Source organism: Chelonia mydas, chromosome 2 (assembly GCF_015237465.2).
Source record: "Chelonia mydas isolate rCheMyd1 chromosome 2, rCheMyd1.pri.v2, whole genome shotgun sequence".
NCBI lineage: Eukaryota > Metazoa > Chordata > Testudines > Cheloniidae > Chelonia > Chelonia mydas.
Genome location: NC_057850.1, coordinates 248,975,423 through 248,998,425, shown reverse-complemented (window position 1 = coordinate 248,998,425; position 23,003 = coordinate 248,975,423). Strand labels below are relative to the sequence as shown.

Genomic DNA, 23,003 nt, shown 5'->3' with positions numbered 1-23,003 from the left:
TGGTGGTGGGGTATGATTGGTTAAATCGTTTTACAATGTTAGGATTGGTTAGAAAATTGTTTAGTAATATTTTAGTAAAACGATTGGTTAAGGTACAGCTAAGAAGGACTCAAGTTTCCCTATATAAACTGGGGTCCAAAAGGAAGTTCTTTGGAACCAACTCCAGGACACAGCCCCAAGATCAGAGTTGCCAGACCTCAATACTCTGCTAATGACACCATGGAGAAGCTGGAGTTCCCCAGATGACCTGATCCAATACGGCAGATGAACTTTTCTTGATGGCCAGCCAGGAAGTGGTGAGCATTGTATACTTAGCATGTGCATTGTTTTGGTGATTGTTAATAAATAGAGATTAAGTAGAATATTACTGTGTAAGGCTCTTTCACTAGTAAAAGATCCTGCAAACCCGCAGAGTGTAAGGTTAAGCCTTGAACCTGTGGAAGGGTAAAGATGAGTGCCCTAGAGCAGGGATGAGGAATCTCCGGCCCGCGGGCCAGACCCGGCTCACTGCTTCATTTCATCCGACCTGTGGCAAGTCTCCGTGCTGAGTGCTGGAAGCCCTGAGCCTCGGCGCCCCCCCGTGGGGCTGAAGCCATAAGCACCAGCTCGCCCCACTGCGGTGGGAAGCTAGGGTTACATCTGGTCAGCTCTGCACAGCTCCCGGAAGCGACCAGCATGTCCCCGTGGCCCCTAGGCACAGGAGCGATCAGGAAAGCTGTGTGCTGCCCACGCCCCCAGTGCTGGCTCTGCAGCTCCCACTGGCTGAGAACCACGGCCTATGGGAGTGGTGCCTGTGGGTGCGGGCAGTGCGCACCACGCAGAGCCCCCTGGCCCCTCCACTAAGGGGCTGGATATGTCAGCCGCTTCTGGGAGGAGCGCAGAGCCAGGGCAGGCAGGGATTAGGTTAGCCTTAGCCCTGCTGACCAGGAGCTGTCTGAAATAAGCGCTGTCCAGCCAGAGCCTGCACCCTGAACACCCTGCCCGAGGTCGGAACCCCCTCCCGCACCCTAACTCCATCCCAGACTCCACACCAGCACCCCAACCGTGAGCCTGCTCCCGCACTCCAAACCCCTCTTCTGCACCCCAAACCCCTCATCCCCAGCTCCATCCCAGAACCTGCACCCCCAGCCAGAGCCCTCACTCCCTCCAGTACCCCAACCCCCTGCCCCAGCCCCGTCCTGCACCCTGAACCCCTGATTTCTGGCCCCATCCTGGAGCCTAGGGGAAGCGCTGAGCCTCCATGCCTCCCCCAAGGGCTGTATGTAGCCCATGACTGATTTTTTTTTTTGTGGGTCAATGGTCCCTGATAGAAAAAAGGTTCCCCACCCCTACCCTAGAGCGTAACGTTGTGCCCTGAGCCCTAGGAACTGGGTAAAGGTGAGTGCCATAGAGCGTGCGAACAGAGAATTTTGTGCGGGTAACACTGCCATGTTCTGTCAGTTATGTGCTGTCATCTAGTTTGTATTTATGATTCTCTTATGGCTCTAAATCAGCATTTTAAGAAGAGAGATGCTGTCAATCTGGAGACGTGTCTTGTTATCTTCAAAGATGACACGGACAAAAGTGTACAGCTTCGGGTAAGAGAACAAGTAAAAAAGGGAAGAAAATGTGAGATTTCTGTCTATAGCATCAGAAAGCCTTCTGATAAACACAGATGGGCATAATGATGTTTCATTTATGTAGTTATTTTTGTAGTATAGATGGAGGCTGTGTAGTGTGCTGATACTCCACTCCTTAGCAAGGCCTGAACACACTGCCTCTACATTGTTAAGAGTCCTTGCATGACTGAAAGAAAAGGAGTACTTGTGGCACCTTAGAGACTAACCAATTTATTTGAGCATAAGCTTTCGTGAGCTACAGCTCACTTCATCGGATGCATACTGTGGACAGTATAGAAGATCTTTTTATACATACAAAGCATGAAAAAATGGGTGTTTACCACTACAAAAGGTTTTCTCTCCCCCCACCCCACTCTCTTGCTGGTAATAGCTTATCTAAAGTGATCACTCTCCTTACAATGTGTATGATAATCAAGGTGGGCCATTTCCAGCACAAATCCAGGGTTTAACAAGAACGTGGGGGGGGGGGGGGGGGAAGGAGGAGAGGAGAGAGGAAAAAACAAGGGGAAATAGGTTACCTTGCATAATGACTTAGCCACTCCCAGTCCCTGCTTGACTGGTTGTGCAAGAGAACACAGTATAAAATAAAAGCCTGGTCTGTATAGCAAGACAAAGCACTAGCCAGAAAATAGATAGTTTTCAGATTATTCGTATTCAGTCCATGAAGATAGGCAACTTTCCTGAAAAACTAGAGTAGAAACAACTCACACTGTTAGCTACAAGATGCTGGGTACTGGCAGCTCAAACTAGATGAGCATGGTCATCAGGAAGAAATGGCCTCTCTCCTTGTGACATACTGCTATAGTTGAGATCAGCAGAGGCACTCAAGTTATAGCACCTCAAGGTAAGTGAGAGGGAGATGCTGGCAAAGCGTCCACTATAAGTCATTCTCGATTTTGGAACTTGCTTCTCCGCTGGGGTCTTTCACAGCCTAGATTAGCCTGCCTTCTAGGCACACTGCAAAGCCAATCGTTTCCAAACCTCCCGCTTCACTAAGGATGTTTTGAAGGGTATGGGCTGACGTGGACATGTTTGTGGGCAGTCCTTTGTTTACATTCATGTTGTAATTTTTAAATTTATGTGACAGGCACCCAGAGCACTAGATGGGCGCCTATAATTTTATTAAACATTAAAATTAAATATAAATGATAGCCCTTTTCAGTAGCACTATTTGTGAAGAGTGTTTGGGGTGGGAGGATAACTAGTTACTTTTGCATGTGAGTGAGACTTTTATGGGACTAAGTGAAGAAAAGGTTCATATATTTCTTGATCAAACCCACACAAGCAAACTTGCAAAACTTAATATTCTAGCATGAGAAGAGATAAGCAGCTATGTTTCCCCACTAACCAACATACAATTCTTATATACTATTGGCACAGACAAACTATGGTAGTGAAATCATCTCATACAGAAAGGAGACAATAAGACAGTCATTTCTGTTTTATTCTGTGACTGATCAGGCACATCAATTAAATTATTCTGCTCTAGAGGTCCTTAAAATATTAGTTGTTGGCTAAGCAGTTGCTTTTCACATTGTGCAAATGCACATCTGATTAGGGAACAACTGAGAACTGTTAACGACTCACTAGAATGCTCATCAGGGAGAGACTGTACTTGTTTCCTGGTTTCATAAAATAAGCAGCTATATCAAAAGATTTAAATAAGGGTCCCTAAAGTTCCTTTCAGTCATGAGACCTGAAAACATATTGATCTAAATTCTAAGTGAAAATACAGGGGAACTCAGGCAAACCAAGGCATGATACTATTAAGAAGCCACTGCAGACTAACACAGAATAGCATTGCCTCTTTTTCAGTAGATTGCACAATCGTAAAACACCTGAATAAGTCAACAATTAAAGCAATCGAGACCAACAACAAAGAAAATAAAGACATAGCATCTCTATTGATAGAAATTCCAGGCATGAATAATAAGAGTATAGCAGCAGAAATGTACTACCCACCACCTTAAAAGGATAGTGATTGTGAAATACTCAGGGAGATTAGAGAGGCTCCAGAAACAGAAAACTCAGTGATAATGGGTGATTTCAACCCTCCCCATATAGTCACGTAGGAGGGAGGCACAGATAACAATTTTAGACACCATTAGTAACTACTTCTGGGAGCAGTAGTCCTGGAATCCACAAGAGAAGAGGCAATTCTTGATTTAGTCCTAAGTGGAGCACAGATCTGGTTCAAGAGGTGAATACAGTTGAAGTGAGCTGTAGCTCACGAAAGCTTATGCTCAAATAAATTGGTTAGTCTCTAAGGTGCCACAAGTACTCCTTTTCTTTTTGAGAATACAGACTAACATGGCTGTTACTCTGAAACCTGACAGCTGAACTGCTTGGTAATAGCGACCATAATATAATTAAATTTAACATCCTTGTAGGGAGAAAAATACCAAAAAAAAAAAAAAAAAAAAAAAAACCCACCACAGTAGCCTTTAACTTCAAAATGGGGGATTACACAAAAATGAGGAGGCTAGTTAAATGGAAATTAAAAGGAACAGTCATAATAGTGAAATGTGTTCAAGCTGCATGGAAACTTTTAAAAAACACCATAATAGAGGCTCAAAACTATACCCTAAATAAAAAAGAAAAAACAGTAAGAGGACCAAAAAAAAAAAAAAAAAAGCCACCATAGCTAAACAGAGTAATAGAGGAGTACTTGTGGCACCTTAGAGACTAACCAATTTATTTGAGCATAAGCTTTCGTGAGCTACAGCTCACTTCATCGGATGCATCTGCTGAAGTGAGCTGTAGCTCACAAAAGCTTATGCTCAAATAAACTGGTTAGTCTCTAAGGTGCCACAAGTACTCCTTTTCTTTTTGCGAATACAGACTATCATGGCTGCTACTCTGAAAAGAGTAATAGAGGCAGTTAGAGAAAAAAAGACATCCTTTAAAAATTGGAAGTCAAATCCTAATGAGTAAAATAGAAAGGAACAAACTCTGGCAAGTCATGTGTAAAAGTATAACTGGAAGATCAACTAGCAAAACACCAAAACTAACGGCAATTTTTAAGTACATCAGAAGCAGGAAGGCTGCCAAACAATCAGCTGGACCACTGGACAATCAAGATGTTAAAGGAGCACTCATGGAAGACAAGACCATTGTGGAGAAGCTAAATTAATTGTTTGCATCAGTCTTTACTGCAGAGGATGAGAGGGACATTTCGACACCTGAGCCCTTCTTTTTAGGTGACAAATCTGAGGAAAAGTCCCAGATTGAGGTGTCAGCAGAGGAGGTATTGGAACAAATTGTGATATTAAACAGTAATAAATCACAAGGAGCACATGGTACTTACCCAAGTGTTCTGAAGGAACTCCAACATGAAACTTTAGAACTGCTAGCTCTTGTATGTAACCTATCACTTAAATCAGCTTCTGTACCAGATGACTGGCAGATACCTAATGTAATACCAATTTTTATAAAATGGCTTCAGAGGCGATCCCGGCAATTACAGGCTGATAAGTGTAACTTCAGTACCACACAAATTGGTTGAAACTATACTAAAGAACAGAATTATCAGATGCATAGATAAACACGATACGTTGAGGAAGAGTCAACATGGCTTTTATAAAGGGAAATCATACCTCATCAATCTATTAGAATTGTTTGAGAGTGTCAATAAGTATGTGGACAAGGTGATCCAGTGGCTATAGTGTGTACTTGGACTTTCAGGAAGCTTTACACAAGGTCCCTCACAAAAGACTTTTAAGCAAAATAAGCAGTCATGATGTAAGAAGGAAGGTCCTCTCATGGATCAGTTAACTGATTAACAGATAGAAAACAAATGGTAGGAATAAATGGTCAATTTTCACAGTGGAAAGAGGTAAATAGCGAGGTCCCCCAAAGACCTGTACTGGGACCTGTGGTATTCAACACATTTATAAAAATTTATCTGGAAAAAAGGGGTAAGCAACGAAGTGGCAAAGTTTGCAGAAAATATAAAATTACTCAAGATGGTTAAGTCCAAAGCTGACTGCAAAGAGTTACAAAGAGATCTTACAATACTGAGTGGCTGGGTAACAAAACGTCAGACAAAATTCAATGTTGATAAATGCAAAGTAATGCACATTGGAAAACCTAATCCCAAGTATACATACAAAATGATAGGATCTAGATTAGCTGTTTCCACAATCTCGAGTGCTGTCTTTTTGCATAGGTCTCCAAAAACATCTGGTCAATGTGCGGTGGGAGTCAAAAAAATGCTAACAGACTGTTAGGTACCATTAGGAAAGGGATAGATAAGACGACATAAAATATCATAATGCCATTACATAAATGCATGGTACACCCACCTCTTGAATACTGCAGGCAATTCTAGTTACACCACCTCAAAAAGACATATTAAAATTGGAAAAGGTACAGAAGTGCAACAAAAATGATAAGGGAAATGGAACAGCTTCCATATGAGGAGAGATTCAAAAGACTGGGACTGTTCAGCTTAGAAAAGAGATGACTAAGGGGAGATATATATGATAGCCATCTATAAAATCATGAATGGTGTGGAGAAAGTGAATAAGGAAGTATTATTTACCCCTTCACATAACACAAGAATCAACGGTCACTCAATTAAGTTAATAGGCAGCAGATTTACAACAAACAAAAGGAAGTATTTCTTCACACAACAGCACAGTCAATCTGTGAAACTCATTGCCAGGGGATGCTGTGAAAGCCAAAACTATAACTAGACTCAAAAAAGAAAAAAATAATTAGATATGTTCATGGAGAATAGATACATCAGTGGCTATTAACCAAGACGGCAAAGCCTCCGACTCCTAGATCCTGGGACTGGACAACAGAGAATGGATCATTTGATAATTGCTCTGTTCTGTTCATTCCCTCTGCAGCATCTGGCACAGGCCATTGCCAGAGGACAGGATACTGGGCTAGATAGACCAGTGTCAAACTAGAAAAAAGAAAAGGAGTACTTGTGGCACCTTTTCTTCTTGTGAATACAGACTAACACAGCTGCTACTTTGAAACTAGAAAAAAGGGACTGTAGTGTCATGTGAACTTAACAGGTAAATGAAATGTTTTTAGAGCAAGAACTATCTGAATTTTTTTTAAAAGAGAGACAGCCAGCAAAGCCTTGTCAGCAGGTACATGTTGCTGAAGCCCACTGTCAGCAACAGGTAATTTTGCTACTGTTGACAAGGCTCAAGAGAGCTTATCATAGGCCATATGCTCTTCAGATACCATCAGAAGGTAGAATTTGAAACAGACATTTCTGTCTCACCTAAGAAATCTTTACAACTTTTAGAATCCTTCCGTAGTAAGATTTCCCCTCTTTAAAAAGAAAGCTATTCCTGACTAGTATATTTTAAGCTTAAGACGAATGGAGTAAGAAAGAAAAAAAAAGTTATCCTCTGAAGAATGACCTGTAGCAATAACTTTCTGCCTCTCATAAAAAGAAACTATCATAATATGTTTTAAATGATAATATTATTCCTGGAGATAAAGCAAATGCTTCTTGTATTCCTCCTACTATTGCTTGTACTAAGTGATCACTTTTGAAGAGACCTTGTTAAGAGGATGGGGGTGACGGGGGGAGGGGTAAAGGAAGAAAGAAAATGTTTATGTGTTGGCTAGGTTTACTAGGGATCCTCTAACATTCAAAATATTTCAGGCAAACACTACTCCTATTATTAGGTAAGGCAGGAATTCACAAACACATGAACCACTTCTCAATGGACAGAATGTCAGACACTTTTTTTCATTCACAACCATGACCTAATAACATCCCTGTGGCAACTACGTCAACTGCTTACATGAAAAATAATTCATCCATTTCTAACTTCTTTCAATGCAAAGAACCAGTGTCATGTGACAGGCCAGCTCCTGCAGATCACAAGAAAGTGATCCACAGAGGACAGTTTGGGAAACACTAAGGAAAGGAATAACATGTATGAAACAAGAAAGCAACATGTCAAGACACATGCAGAAGATTTTGCTGGAGAAAAATTAGTGACCCCACAAGACGTTTGCATCAAAACCTATTTGCTGGACATCACATGGGGGCATTCTATAAGAGAGCTTTAAACCAGAAGCATCCAGAGATTTTTTTAAATACATTAAATTACACATTCACATGCCAAAGCATGACAACACAGAAGAGTGGCTTGTCTGAATCTATACCGGAAAAGAAGTTCAAGGGGTGTTCGAGACATCCACGTGTAACAAAAAAAGGCTCAAATTGGAGAACTCAAAGTGGATCAATAGAAAAAAAAATCCCAGTGACATACATAAAAAGAAATGACAAAGTTTGTGTAGTAAGGTAAGGGAACAGCATACAAATGCATTTAAACCTCTCACAGCACAACCAGAGAAGGGCTGTTGGTAACACAAACATCACTTTGCTGTACCCCTAATTCTGGTAAATAAAAAGAAGTGTTGAAAGTATTTTTCTGGATGGAATGCCACTGAATAAGCCGTGATACATAATATTCATGTAATATACTGTATTTTGTGGTTTAAAAATTTACCACAGTTAGTCCTTTTAACACTTAGTCACAGTGATTTATGGCTTTCCCACCTCTTGGCTAGATTTCTGCTGAGTCCGATATTTGGGACTGACCATTAAGGTCACCTGGAAGTTACATACGATATATCATGCTGTGGCCCATCTGCCAAGCAGGAAAGACTAATAGCACAGCAACACTTCATGCTTTGCACTGGTTTGCTTATTCAATTCCACATCTGAAAAACAATATAATGACAAGGATCTTTTATCATTAGTATTGCAGTAGTGCTCAGGAGCCACAGTCACAGACCAGGACTCCACTGGGTAGGTACTGTGAAAACACAACAGTAAAGTTGTCCCAAAGAACTTATATCGTATTCTTCAGTGTTCTAAATGGACAGGGCCTAGCTATCTCAGTGGCCACCCATGTCCTTTAGCTCTAAAGCTATATTTACAGGAGCATTTTGACTGACAAAGCCCACGGAAGATTTTTAAGCGGTTGGGCAGAGAGTTCTTCGTAGGGGAGCCTGTGGCTGTGGAACCTGATTCTTTTCAAGTTCAACTGAGGGAGAGTTTTGCCACCTTTAGAGCATGTTGCAAGACACAGCTTAATGCAGACATTTTTCTAATGGATGAGTGGAGCCCCCGCCCTGTAACTCTACATGCATCCGACGAAGTGAGCTGTAGTTCACGAAAGCTTATGCTCAAATAAATTTGTTAGTCTCTAAGGTGCCACAAGTCCTCCTTTTCTACTTTGACAGTGACAATCCCAGTACAAGGCTATGGTAGAGGAGGATAAGGTGGAGATCAAAACTCTGATACAGGGCATTCTTTGTTCTTGAAAAAGCAAAGAAAACACTTGCGAGTCTAAATGCCAGTATGGATGATTTAAAAATTAATACCTTTCACAGTCACTGGAGCATTTCATGACATTTAGCAACTAGGAATTTTGTCAACAGTAAATTATACTCAACCGGACAGACTGCCTGTTCATCAGGAAACAACATTCTTTCCCTAGCAGTTAGTGGGTATACCAGAATGATTTTTTCCTTAACAGGGTTTCTTTATTAAGGGTATGTCTACACCAGAATTTTTACCATGAGTTAATCGACTGCCAATTTAACCATGGACACCAGAACAAACATTCTGGAGTTTCTGTACTAGCTTTTACAAATATATTAGCTACCTTGAGTTAACTGGCAATCAGTTAACTGGATGTAAAAAAAACTCTAGAGTAGACAAGCCATGAGGTATCACAAGAATTACATATCCTATTTGCCAACCTTTACTAAATCTTCACTTATTAAAAGCAAACTTCATTTTATTTATTTTTTCAGTTGCAATCATTAGCTGAAAATATTTTCTAAATGTAAATGTTTTAATATATTCCACTCATTTCAAATAGCTCCAACATTACATCAGCCCTATTCAAGCAGCCTTTCTGGTGCAACTTAAGAGGAAGAAAGAGCCTTGATTTGGACATTTTTATTTTATGCCTGGTCTACACTTAAAAGGTAATAATGATAAAGCTATTTGTTAAGGATATGGGCCTTTTTTGGTTGTTTGGTTTTAAAACATTCCTATTTCAGTATAAGCCCTAGACACGCCCTACAAGTTTTGCCACCAAAACCCAAATCACTCACTTAGACAACATATCTATCCATCCCAACTCCTGTGTTGATGCAGCTTATACAGTAGAACCTCAGACTTATGAGCACCAGAATTACAAACTGACCAGTCAACCACTCACCTCATTTGGAACCAGAAGTACGCAATCAGGCAGCAGCAGAGATGACAAAAAAGCAAATACAGTACAGTACTGTGTTAAACGTAAACTACTAAAAAAAAAGGGAAAGCAGCATTGTTCTTCTGCATAGTAAAGTTTCAAAGTTGTATTAAGTCAATGTTCAGTTGTAAACCTTTGAAAGAACCACCATAATGTTTTGTTTAGAGTTATGAACAACCTCCATTCCCCAGGTGTTCGTAACTCAGACTGTACTATACAGGCAAGAGAATCATTTTTGTCATTCAGGGAGGTGGCTTAACTATAATAGCAAAACAATTCTTTTGTTGGTAAACACTGTCTCCACAAATGGACACTGCCGGTATAGCTATCCCAGGTAAGCCTTTGAAGTGTAGACTAACCCCTATTGTGTACATAGTTATATCGATGTAACTGTGCTTATACCACTATAACTTTGCCAGGTTTCAGAGTAGCAGCCATGTTAGTCTGTATTCGCAAAAAGAAAAGGAGTACTTGTGGCACCTTAGAGACTAACCAATTTATTTGAGCATAAGCTTTCGTGAGCTACAGCTCACTTCATCGGATGCATCCGATGAAGTGAGCTGTAGCTCACGAAAGCTTATGCTCAAATAAATTGGTTAAGGTGCCACTAGTACTCCTTTTCACAATAAATTTGCAAGTTCCAGAAACTGATATAAGCTACACTGGTGTAACTGCATCCAAATTAGGAGGGTTTTACTGATTCAGTTATTCTGGTATAATTATACCTTCAAAACCCTCCCAGTATGGGCAAGACCTTAGCTTTGAATTTAGTGCTCATGCAAGGCACACCAATTGACAGCCTTAGAAGGTTCTCTGTTTATCCACAGAATAGGTACAACTAAAGTAATAGAACTGCAAACTTCCCTAGTAACACTTCCTCAGCCGTGTGCTTACAAAGTGTTATCAGCTCATGATTTTACTGAGTGTCTCACAATATTTCTTGTTTTTCTGAAAGCTGCAGTTCCTAGAATCATGGCGTTGCGTGGAAAAAAAAATCACACTTTTAGAAAATTCAGAAGTTTCTAGTCTTCTCAGTTGTTAAAAAAAGTTTAGCAAATTTATTATTATATATATAGTGTTCTTTTTATCTCTGATCATGATTTTTTGGACCTCACTCATGATTCTTGAACCCTTGGGGTTCGCTATGCTAATTATGCCCTGACCTGGAAAAATAACCCACCTCATGGGGGGATGAGAGTAGTTCTATTTCCATAGACTGTATACACTAAGGTGTAAATTGTCATGGTGGTTTCTGTAAGATGAACATCTGTCCACTGGGAACTGAGCTGACACTTCCAACACCATCCAGTGGTAACTTTTGGTCACTGTGAATAGACCCAGGCCACATCTGAACTGGCCACTTACTACAAGCAGATCTCTATATCAACAATCCCCTAAACCATCTAGTCTCCTCTGTATGGACACGTCTAACTAAAATGAAATTAAGAATGTTTATACTAGAGCAAACAAAACGGAGAAGTATAATTATCCATAGTGTTTTATTTTTACTTTCACTGTTTAAGAGTATTTGTTTTTGCATATATTTCAGCAAGATCATCAAAACATTTCGTGCTCTCTCTCTAACACACACACACAAATACTTCCTCTGAACGAGACCCTGTATGCCCCAAATACACCAGGTTGAAACAAAGCATAGATCCAAAGGGATGGCTGAGACATGTTCTCACTTTAAAAACAATATGAAAAGACAGCAATTAAAGCTGAACAAGTACTTCTGCTTCTTCAATATGGAGAGTCTGACACATTTAAGCCAGACACACGTTTCCCCTAAGAAAGCACCCCCCCTGTCAGATCCCCAGATCCTAGTGGTAGACGGTGAGAGCAAAGGGCAGACTGTCGGCTGACAAGTGCCTGCGATATATTTTAGCTCCATTTTATTTCTTAATTATTTTATGTCTAACACTGACAGACACCGAGAGACTCCCAGCGGCCGTGGGCGAGGTTGCGAAGGGTCTCTACTAGCTTCTCCCTCCCTCCTCGCAGCAGCAGGAGAGGCAGCCTTGTTCCCCCCGCCCCTCCCCAGGTACAACAGCACCTGCCCCAGGAGACACCTAGGACAAGGGGGGAGCCCCCGCAATCGACACAGACCCACCGCCTCCTCTCCTCGCCCCACTCCCTTTGCCCCTCCCACACACGCCGCCCCAATTCCCCGAAACCGCCGCCAGCGCCCGCAGCCCTGCGCCTTCTCCAACGGCCCCCAGCCCGGCCGCCCCAACCCCCTAAACCGCCTCCAGCGCCCGCAGCCCTGCGCCTTCTCCAACGGCTCCCCGCCCCCAGCCCGGCCGCCCCAACCCCCTAAACCGCCGCCAGCGCCCGCAGCCCTGCGCCTTCTCCAACGGCTCCCCACTCCCTCTTCCGCAGGCCCCTCAGTCACCCCACACCCCCGCTCCGGCGGGAAACCCGACCGACCTCTCACCTGCACTTTCCGGCGCCCGGCCGCGTTCTGTCGGTGATGCGCCGCCATCTTGCATGTTGACACTCTCACGTCATTTCCGAAGAGGTCGACCCGGCCCGGAAATCCCGCCCCCTAGCCGCGAGACCCGCGCGAGGCCGCTGGGTTGCTAAGGGAGGTCAGTGGGTAGGCTGGACTCCGGCCTCTAGCCTCCGGGGGCGTCAAGCTGTCCCGCCGGCTCCCAGTCACGGGGCTGAGGAGATACGCGCCCCGTCACGGTGCCCTGAGGCCGCGTCCCCTCCCGCCGCCCGGTCACGGTGCCCTGAGGCCGCGTGCCTCCTGACCTGCCACGGTGCCTTCTCTCGCCCCAACCCAGCCCATTACAGTCCCTGAGGCCACGTCCCGTGCCCTGCCTCCTGCCTTGGTGTTCTGAGGTACTGGGCCTCGTCTCCTGCCCCGGTGCTCTGAGGCCGCGTGCCCTGCCTCCGTCCCCAGGGCCGCATATCCTGCCTCCTGCCCCGGTGCTCTGAGGCCCCCTGCCCTGCCTCCTTCCCCAAGACCGCGTGCCCTGCCTCCTGCCCCCGTGCTCTGAGGCCCCGTGCCCTGCCTCCTGACCCGGTGCTCTGAGGCCCCCTGCCCTGCCTCCTTCCCCAGGGCCGCGTGTCCTGCCTCCTGCCCCGATGCTCTGAGGCCCCCTGCCCTGCCTCCTTCCCCAAGACCGCGTGCCCTGCCTCCTGCCCCCGTGCTCTGAGGCCCCCTGCCCTGCCTCCTTCCCCAGGGCCGCATATCCTGCCTCCTGCCCCGGTGCTCTGAGGCCCCCTGCCCTGCCTCCTTCCCCAAGACCGCGTGCCCTGCCTCCTGCCCCCGTGCTCTGAGGCCCCCTGCCCTGCCTCCTGACCCGGTGCTCTGAGGCCCCCTGCCCTGCCTCCTTCCCCAGGGCCGCGTGTCCTGCCTCCTGCCCCGATGCTCTGAGGCCCCCTGCCCTGCCTCCTTCCCCAAGGCCGCGTGCCCTGCCTCCTGCCCCCGTGCTCTGAGGCCCCGTGCCCTGCCTCCTTCCCCGGGGCCGCGTGCCCTGCCTCCTGCCCCGGTGCTCTGAGGCCGCGTGTCCTGCCTCCTGCCCCGGTGCTCTGAGGCCCCGTGCCCTGCCTCCTTCCCCAAGGCCGCGTGTCCTACCTCCTGCCCCGGTGCTCTGAGGCCGAGTGTCCTGCCTCCTGCCCCGGGGCCGCGTGTCCTGCCTCCTGCCCCGGTGCTCTGAGGCCCCCTGCCCTGCCTCCTTCCCCAGGGCCGCGTGTCCTGCCTCCTGCCCTGGTGCTCTGAGGCCCCCTGCCCTGCCTCCTTCCCCAAGACCGCGTGTCCTGCCTCCTGCCCTGGTGCTCTGAGGCCCCGTGCCCTGCCTCCTTCCCCAGGGCCGCATATCCTGCCTCCTGCCCCGGTGCTCTGAGGCCCCCTGCCCTGCCTCCTTCCCCAAGACCGCGTGTCCTGCCTCCTGCCCTGGTGCTCTGAGACCCCCTGCCCTGCCTCCTTCCCCAAGGCCGCGTGTCCTGCCTCCTGCCCCGGTGCTCTGAGGCCCCCTGCCCTGCCTCCTTCCCCAAGACCGCGTGTCCTGCCTCCTGCCCCGGTGCTCTGAGGCCCCCTGCCCTGCCTCCTTCCCCAGGGCCGCGTGTCCTGCCTCCTGCCCTGGTGCTCTGAGGCCCCCTGCCCTGCCTCCTTCCCCAGGGCCGCGTGTCCTGCCTCCTGCCCCGGTGCTCTGAGGCCGCGTGCCCTGCCTCCTTCCCCAGGGCCGCGTGTCCTACCTCCTGCCCCGGTGCTCTGAGGCCCCCTGCTCTGCCTCCTTCCCCAGGGCCGCGTATCCTGCCTCCTGCCCCGGTGCTCTGAGGCCCCCTGCTCTGCCTCCTTCCCCAAGGCCGCGTGTCCTGCCTCCTGCCCCGATGCTCTGAGGCCCTCTGCCCTGCCTCCTTCCCCAAGGCCGCGTGTCCTACCTCCTGCCCTGGTGCTCTGAGGCCCCGTGCCCTGCCTCCTTCCCCAAGACCGCGTGTCCTGCCTCCTGCCCCCGTGCTCTGAGGCCCCCTGCCCTGCCTCCTTCCCCAAGGCCGCGTGTCCTACCTCCTGCCCCGGTGCTCTGAGGCCCCTTGCCCTGCCTCCTTCCCCAAGGCCGCGTGTCCTGCCTCCTGCCCCGGTGCTCTGAGGCCGCGTGTCCTGCCTCCTTCCCCGGTGCTCTGAGGCCCCCTGCCCTGCCTCCTTCCCCAGGGCCGCGTGTCCTGCCTCCTGCCCCGGTGCTCTGAGGCCCCCTGCCCTGCCTCCTTCCCCAGGGCCGCGTGTCCTGCCTCCTGCCCCGGTGCTCTGAGGCCCCCTGCCCTGCCTCCTTCCCCAGGGCCGCGTATCCTGCCTCCTGCCCCGGTGCTCTGAGGCCGCGTGTCCTGCCTCCTGCCCCGGTGCTCTGAGGCCCCCTGCCCTGCCTCCTTCCCCAAGGCCGCGTGTCCTGCCTTTTGCCCTGGTGCTCTGAGGCCCCGTGCCCTGCCTCCTTCCCCAAGGCCGCGTGTCCTGCCTCCTGCCCCGGTGCTCTGAGGCCCCCTGCCCTGCCTCCTTCCCCAAGGCCGCGTGTCCTGCCTCCTGCCCCGGTGCTCTGAGGCCCCGTGCCCTGCCTCCTTCCCCAGGGCCGCATATCCTGCCTCCTGCCCCGGTGCTCTGAGGCCCCCTGCCCTGCCTCCTTCCCCAAGGCCGCGTGTCCTGCCTCCTGCCCCGGTGCTCTGAGGCCGCGTGCCCTGCCTCCTTCCCCGGGGCCGCGTATCCTGCCTCCTGCCCCGGTGCTCTGAGGCCCCCTGCCCTGCCTCCTTCCCCAGGGCCGCGTGTCCTGCCTTTTGCCCCGGTGCTCTGAGGCCCCGTGCCCTGCCTCCTTCCCCAAGGCCACGTGCCCTGCCTTTTGCCCCGGTGCTCTGAGGCCCCCTGCCCTGCCTCCTTCCCCAAGGCCGCGTGCCCTGCCTTTTGCCCCAGTGCTCTGAGGCCGCGTGCCCTGCCTCCTTCCCCAAGGCCGCGTGCCTTGCCTTTTGCCCCAGTGCTCTGAGGCCCCCTGCTCTGCCTCCTTCCCCGTGGCCGCGTGCCCTGCCTTTTGCCCCGGTGCTCTGAGGCCCCGTGCCCTGCCTCCTTCCCCAAAGCCGCAGGCCCTGCCTTTTGCCCCAGTGCTCTGAGGCCCCGTGCCCTGCCTCCTTCCCCAACGCCGCGTGCCTTGCTTCCTGTCCTGCCCCGCCCCAGTGCCGCATCACCTCCCCTTCTCAGCCTCATCACAGTGCCCTCAAGCCAAGTCCCCCTGCCACTCACCCCCAGTGCCATGAGGCCGCCATCTCATCTCTGCCATAAGCATGGAGCCCACTAATCGCATGGAGCCCACTAATCACATGAAAGTTGCAAATACAGGATGAAAAAGGTTGTTGGTGGTGTTCACAGAGCGGCTGGAGATGGTGGGAGCATTGCTATTGGGCTTGAGAAATAAGCACTGACTCGATGGATCACATTGTAATGCAGGTTTGGGATGATGAGTAGTGGCTACAGAATTTTCAGATGTGAAAGGTCATAATTCTGCATCAGTGTTCCAAGCTCGCTGTAGCCCTCTAGTGCAGGGACACCAGAAAGAGAGCTGCACTGAGTTAAGAAATGAGTGGCAATTGCACTCTAGAAGCTTGCAGTGCTGAATTGCTGCTGATCAGAGGGAAATCATTTTGCAGTTGGCAAATCCACAGTGGGGCTCATTGTCATGTAAGTGTGTACGGCCATTAATAGCATCTTGTTGCACAGGGCTGTGTCTCTCAGCAGTGTGCAGGACCTGGTGGATGGATTTGCAATAATGGGGTTCCCTAACTGCAGTGGGGGGATAGACAGCATGTATATCCCTATTTTGGCACCAGACTACCTGGCCACAGAATACACTAGCAGAAAGGGCTGCTTTTCTGTGGTTATGCAAGCGTTGGTGGAGCACCAGGGATGTTTCACCAAAAGCAGTGTGGACTGATTAGGGAAAGTGCATAAAGCTTGTATCTTTAAGACAACAGGACTGTTCAGAAAGCAACAAGCAGTGACATTCTTTCCTGACTGCAGATTACCATTGGCAATATTTACTCTTGGGGGAATTCTGCGCCAAAAAGTTAAAAATTCTGCACACAATATTTTTAAATTCTGCATATTTTATTTGTCAAAATAACACAATATAATCACACCAGTTTCAATTATTTTGGTAATTAATTTCAAAATACCTGTCAGCAAGTATGTCTGTAACAATACAGACAACAAAAAAGATTAAAGAAATTGTTTTTTGGCCAATAGATTCCTTACTAGGCATATTAATACAGAACTCTGAGTAATAATTCATTTAAACTACAATACAGAACTGTGTTTTCTGTACCTCTCAGAACCAGTGGAAAGGCGTAGGGGTGTCAGGGGTAACAAAGGAGCTGAGAGAGAGGGAAATAATTGCTGGGAAGGAACCTAGGTGTGAACTTGGAGGGTTGTTTGGTATGGGTGGGAAAAGTATGGAACAGTTTTTTTGAGGCGGGTGGGGAGGGATTGTTAGGGAGCTTCCCCCAGGCAGATGACCCTTAGCCTCTCGCATTCAGTCAGGCACATCTGCCCCTGTCCCCATGTGTCCCTCCACCCCGATTCAGACACCCATTCCCCCCATCCCCTTGTGTCCCTTCATCCCTCCCCCCGTCCCCATGTGTCTCTGTGCCCCCACTCAGCTATCCCCTTTTCCCCATGTGGCCCTGCACCTTGTCCCCCCGTAGCCCTGCATCCTCTCAGCCAGACTCCTCCCTTCATCTCCATGTGTCCCCTGCACCCCTTCCTCTGTCCCCATGTGGCCTGCACCTCCCTCGCCCCTGTGGCCCTGTGCCTCCACTCCCATTCCGCCCCTGCCCCAGTCTGTCTTCCTTCACGAGCCCTTATGAACCCCAGTCTGTGACCCCCATGCAGCACCATGCTGTCAGACTCACCATGTCCCCTGTCTTTTGACCTAGCTGGACAGGCTCTGTGATGAAGGCACTGCAGGCTCTTTTTCTTCCCTATGGTAACAGGGGCTGGTGGGGAGTAGCTGCTTTGTTCCAGCACCACAGCACCCTCTGGTGGGCAAAAGGTAGAACTGAAGCAACTTTTGGCAGAAGTTATTTTCTGTGGAAAGAAAAATATGTGTGGCATATGAATTATGCGCACGCAGTGGCGCAGAATTCCCCCAGGAGTAAATATTGAAATGTCAGTAGTGATCCTAGGCAACCCACCCTGTCTCTTGCTTCCTAGGGTCATGAAGCCATACACTGGCCACCTTGACAGCACCAAGAAAAGATTCAGCTACTGGCTCAAGAGGTGCACAATAGATGTGTAGAGTGAAAGGATGCTGGTGTTGTTTAGTCAAAAGATTGTCTCTCAGTGAGAAAAATATCTCAGTAGTTATAGCTTCTTGTTGTGTCATGCATAATATCTATAAGGGAAAGTGAGAAAAGTTGCTGCTGGAGTGAAAGGCAGCGGTGGAGTGGCTGTCTGCTGAGTTTGAAGCACCAGACACAAGGGCCTTTACAAGAGTCAGCTGTGGGAGGCTTTGAAAGAGCCTTTTAATGGTCAGCTGCATTAATGTACTATACTTGACTGTGCTCTGAATCTGAAGGTTGTGGCTGGTAGGAATTGTGTAGTGCTTGTTGTACATTTATACATAGAATACTGTCTTTTAATAAACCTATAAATTATTTGGTGCTTGCTGTACATTTATAATTATTATATCAAGTGTGTCACTGAACCTGTGAATTATGCAGTGCTTGCTGAACTTTTACAGATGAGTAGGTGTTTTCTTGAACCTGTGTGTTCTGTGATGCGGTACACTTACAAGTACTGGGTGCTTCTAGTACTTCTATACATTCTGCAATATTTGTGGTGAACTAATAAAGATTGATTTATTTTCAAAAATTAAAATGTTATTTAGTAATAAAAGGAGTGGAAAAAACAGAACAATGTACAAATGAAAAAGAATAATACAATAGAAGTTTCTAACATAAATTAACAGGATGGAACTTTAAAATTAAAGAGGCAGCAAACATTTTTGTCCATTCCAGTGCACAAATGGAGTCCACTTTGGCTACACTTACACTGGCCTGTGAGAGGCATGGTTGGGGTATGTGAAGCTCTGGTTGTCCTTAGTATCCTCAGGCGTGGAGAAGTAGGGAGTGTGATCCATGATACCACATGGAATGTTGAGGGGGTTCAGGGAGCTGCAATCATGGAGTTCTCCAGGGACTGTAAAGGGTGATAAGTCCATGATTGTTTTACCTGTAGTTCAACTAGACTCTCCAGTATTAGTATTTGCTGCCTAAGAAGCCCCATTATGTCTTGGTGCAACTCCCATTTCTTTTCTTGTGGGTTTCCTGGGTCTTTATTTTCTCCTGTCGTCTCTGTCCCTCTCCAGGCCATCTGCCTTTTTGGCCAGCCCAGCCCTTTGTTCACAGTCCAGTGCAAAACTGGCTTGCAGGATCTCACTAAACATATCCGTAGTCCTATTCTTTCTCCTCCTCCTCATGTTCAGGTGTTCTGCTGGTGTGGAGGGGCATCCCCAAAGGCCACAACAGCAGCAGCTGCAGATAAAACAGACAGATCTATTGGATTTACAGCCACATCAGAAAGTGAAAGATAAGTTTTTAAAACTCTTCCCTTATTCACCCAGAATTTTTTAATAAGGCATGCTTATTGAAACTTCAGTTTTGGAATGTCTTTGCACAGCACTACCCTCCCCACCCAGTATGGGGGCTGGCCTCGGTGCGTGCCCTCCGGAATGTTTCCCCTCATCCCCCAGGAGGGTATGCCCCACAGTTTGGGGCCCACTAGACTAGATGATTAGAATGGTCTGTTCTGCCCTTGAAATGTATAAATATATGATTTTTCCTGCAATTTCTCCATGAACAAGACACTTATTAAAATTGTATTTTGCACTGTTTTTAGAAGGATTAAAACCTGAAACCTGTAGTAAGATACATGCATGTACACCCTTGTACCTGCCCAAAGTCCCATAAACTTCACTGGGGCTCCACACATGAAGGGTAAATTAATACGCTATGTACTGTTGTCATAAATATAAAGGGAAGGGTAAACCCCTTTAAAATCCCTCCTGGCCAGAGGAAAACTCCTCTCACCTGTAAAGGGTTAAGAAGCTAAAGGTAACCTCGCTGGCACCTGACCAAAATGACCAATGAGGGACAAGATACTTTCAAAAGCTGGGAGGAGGGAGAGAAACAAAGGGTCTGTGTGTCTGTCTTTATGCTGCCTTTGCCAGGGATAGACCAGGAATGGAGTCTTAGAACTTTTAGTAAGTAATCTAATTAGGTACGTGTTAGTTATGATTTCTTTAAATGGCTGAGAAAAGAATTGTGCTGAATAGAATAACTATTTCTGTCTGTGTATCCTTTTTGTAACTTAAGTTTTTGCCTAGAGGGATTCTCTATGTTTTGAATCTAATTACCCTGTAAGGTATCTACTATCCTGATTTTACAGAGGGGATTTCTTTACTTCTATTTACTCCTATTTCTATTAAAAGTCTTCTTGTAAGAAAACTGAATGCTTTTTCATTGTTCTCAGATCCAAGGGTTTGGGTCTGTGGTCACCTATGCAAATTGGTGAGGCTTTTTATCCAACATTTCCCAGGAAAGGGGGGGGTGCAAGTATTGGGAGGATTGTTCATTGTTCTTAAGATCCAAGGGCCTGGGTCTGTAGTCACCTAGGCAAATTGGTGAGGCTTTTTACCAAACCTTGCCCAGGAAGTGGGGTGCAAGGTTTTGGGAAGTATTTGGGGGGAAAGACGTTTCCAAACAGCTCTTCCCCAGTAACCAGTATTTGTTTGGTGGTGGTAGCGGCCAATCCAAGGACAAAGGGTGGAATATTTTGTACCTTGGGGAACTTTTTGACCTAAGCTGGTAAAGATAAGCTTAGGAGGTTTTCATGCAGGTCCCCACATCTGTACCCTAGCGTTCAGAGTGGGGGAGGAACCTTGACAACTGTTCTTAGGGAAGGCAATGTTGAAGCATGCTTTGCATTTTCCTTGAAACATAGGGGGAGTTGTGGTAGTAAGACTGGTACCTAAAAGATTGCCTATCTTGAGTTGAGTTACATGTTGCTCATTACAGTAGCATCTGAGCATCTTACAACTGTTAATGTATTTATTGTCACAACATCTCTGAGAGATAGGAAAGTGCTATTATCCCCATTTTAAAGACAGGCACAAAGATACCAAGTTACTTTCCCCTGGTCACCCAGGAAGCCTGTGTCAGAGCAGGGATTGAGCTCAGATCTCCCAAGTTTCAGACTAGTGCTCATTACAACCATACATCCTCTCATATTATCCTGGGCTCAGGTCATGTAGTACTGTGAAATAAGGACCAAGTCTGTAAACTTAATGTGGTACTCTGTGGGAAGCCAGTGAAGAGATTGAAGCACCAGGATACTGTATTGGTCGTAATCTGTGCCCTCAATGAGGCATGCTGTTGCATTCTTTACCCACTGCAGTTTTCTCAAGACTTATGTTTTTGAGCCCAAGTAAAATGCATTGCTATAATCCATTTGGGAGGTATTCTTATGACCAGGTCAGTGGTAGCAAGAATGGGACAAAATCTTCCTAATTGTTTGGTGATGATAGAAAAAGTGTCATACATGCTTTTTTTGCAAGAACTTTGTGTCTGGGAGGAGGCTAGAAAGACTGCCAAGATGTGGACTGTCTTGATGTTCTGTGGGCATGCATTGTCGACTGGAGAGAGCTGCAACTTGATGGCTAGCTGTTTGAAGTGTTAACCTCTGTCTTGTTGGGATTCAATTTCAATAAGCTCTACCTGAGCCATGTGCTAATGTTGGCCAGTCACTGGGAAAACGGGATGACCATATTGTTAGCCTATATTGAAAATGACAAATTTGGGTCATTTTCACGTTGTTGACATTATAGCCCATGAAGTCTCCCCATTTCTCCCATTGGCTAAATGTAAATACTTATTGAAATTGGGGAGAGAATTAATCCATGTGGTTCTCCACAAATGAAAAATCTGGTAGCAAAGGTAGCTTCTGTATGTGACTCTCAAGAAAGGACTCATATAATTAGAGAGCATTTCTTTGGAGCACTGTCATTTCCCTCAGATGGGATAATAATGTCTTGCAGTCAGACATAATGAATATTGCAGAGAGGTCCAGGAGTGAGACAATGGACATTTGTTCTTTATATGTAGTAGGAGATCTTCCATTAGCAGTAACAGTACTGTTTCTGTTCTGTATCCTGGCCAAAACCAGACTATGTTAGATCGTTTCCTTATCCCCGAAACAGAAAAGGAAGGACAAGGCTTAGCATTTTTGATAAACTTCTTTTTTCTCTGCAAGGAAAAGATCAGCCTCCTTTAAAAAAATCATAGTGATGCAAAAAAGAGCACTTGGTAGGCATGCAGATTTTAAAATGTTGTCCAGAGATTTTTTCAAACTGCAAATATTTACATCAACAATTGCTGTGGTACTACATCCAGTGAGGTATCTTGCATCTAACACAGAAGTATATTTCAACAAGCCACATGAGTCGTAGGCACTCAGCACAATGATGTACACAGTATGAAAACAGATGCATGTTACTTATCTAGGAACTTTAATTTTGTAACATTTAAAGGGCCTTTTGTTTGTTTGCTTGTTTCTAGACTTTTGCAGGTATAATATAACCTTTCTAACAGTGTAACTTTCCCTTTAAGTGCCAAGGACACTGGCAGTTTTCCTGGCATTGACAGAACATTATCATTCTCCCTTGTAACACAGAAACAGACCTTAAACATTTTCTGACCTCATCTGGCTATTTCATAAAAGATAATTAAATGTACATATGTATATCTAGTGTATATCAAATCTTCTTGATTTGATAATTTAACATTGTGTTTATTTTCTTTCATTTTAAAGATGTTGGAGTTGCCGGTGTGTTAAAGTCTCCGTCATTGTTGAGAATCATTCGCTTGGTGCGGATTAGCCAAATCCTGAGACTAATATGGCAAGCCCAAGGAATTAGAACTCTCCTTTTTACATTATTGATGTCCCTTCCTGCTCTGTTCAATATTGGTGTCCTACTTTTTCTGATCATATATATTTATGCTATTTTGGGCATGGCTTACTTCGCCTGTGCTAATTGGGATGGTGGGATTGATAACATTTTCAACTTCCAAACCTTCGGTGGCAGCATGCTCTGTCTCTTCCAGATCACAACGTCAGCCGGCTGAGACGGCCTTCTTAACCCTTTCGTAGGGACAAGATTTGACTCTTGTGCTCCAAAGTTAAAGATACAACCTAGAGACAATACTGCTTGTGTAAATAGCTCTGTAGCAATTATATATTTTGTAAGTTATGTCATTATCATTTCTTATTGTTATAAACATGTATATAGCTGTTATTTTAGAGAACTTGAATGTTGCTACTGAGGAAAGTACGGAGCCTTTATGTGAAGATGACTTTGATATGTTTTATGAAATATGGGGGAAGTTTGATTCTGAGGCAACTCAGTTTATTAAGTATTCTGCACTTTCAGACTTTGCAGATGCTTTGGAAAAACCCTTACGTGTATCAGAACGCAACAAAATTCAGCTTATAGCAATGGACCTTCCTATAGTTAGTGGAGATAGGATCTACTACTGGGATATTTTGCTTGCTTTTATCAAACAGGAGAATCTGGGGAGATGGACAAACTAA

At 46.4% G+C, this 23,003-nt stretch overlaps 1 protein-coding gene and 1 long non-coding RNA gene across 4 annotated transcripts in view; one reads left to right on the top strand and one right to left on the bottom strand.

Moving 5' to 3' along the window:
- Positions 1 to 12,534, bottom strand: part of WDR48 (WD repeat domain 48) — a 52,088-nt gene extending 39,554 nt beyond the window's left edge. The window contains exon 1 of the mRNA XM_007059435.4: positions 12,312 to 12,534. Coding sequence (XP_007059497.1) covers positions 12,312 to 12,359 — 48 coding nt within the window. The 5' untranslated portion in view covers positions 12,360 to 12,534. The remainder of the gene's footprint in view (positions 1 to 12,311) is intronic.
- The window catches only part of LOC119565430, a 30,309-nt gene continuing 19,698 nt past the window's right edge, over positions 12,393 to 23,003 (top strand). For 2 of the 3 annotated variants that reach the window (XR_006289145.1, XR_006289144.1), the window contains exon 1: positions 20,191 to 22,654. This is a non-coding gene — a long non-coding RNA (uncharacterized LOC119565430). Of the gene's footprint in view, positions 12,466 to 18,840; positions 22,655 to 23,003 lie in introns of those variants that run through there. The other variant, XR_006289146.1, reaches the window with a different exon arrangement.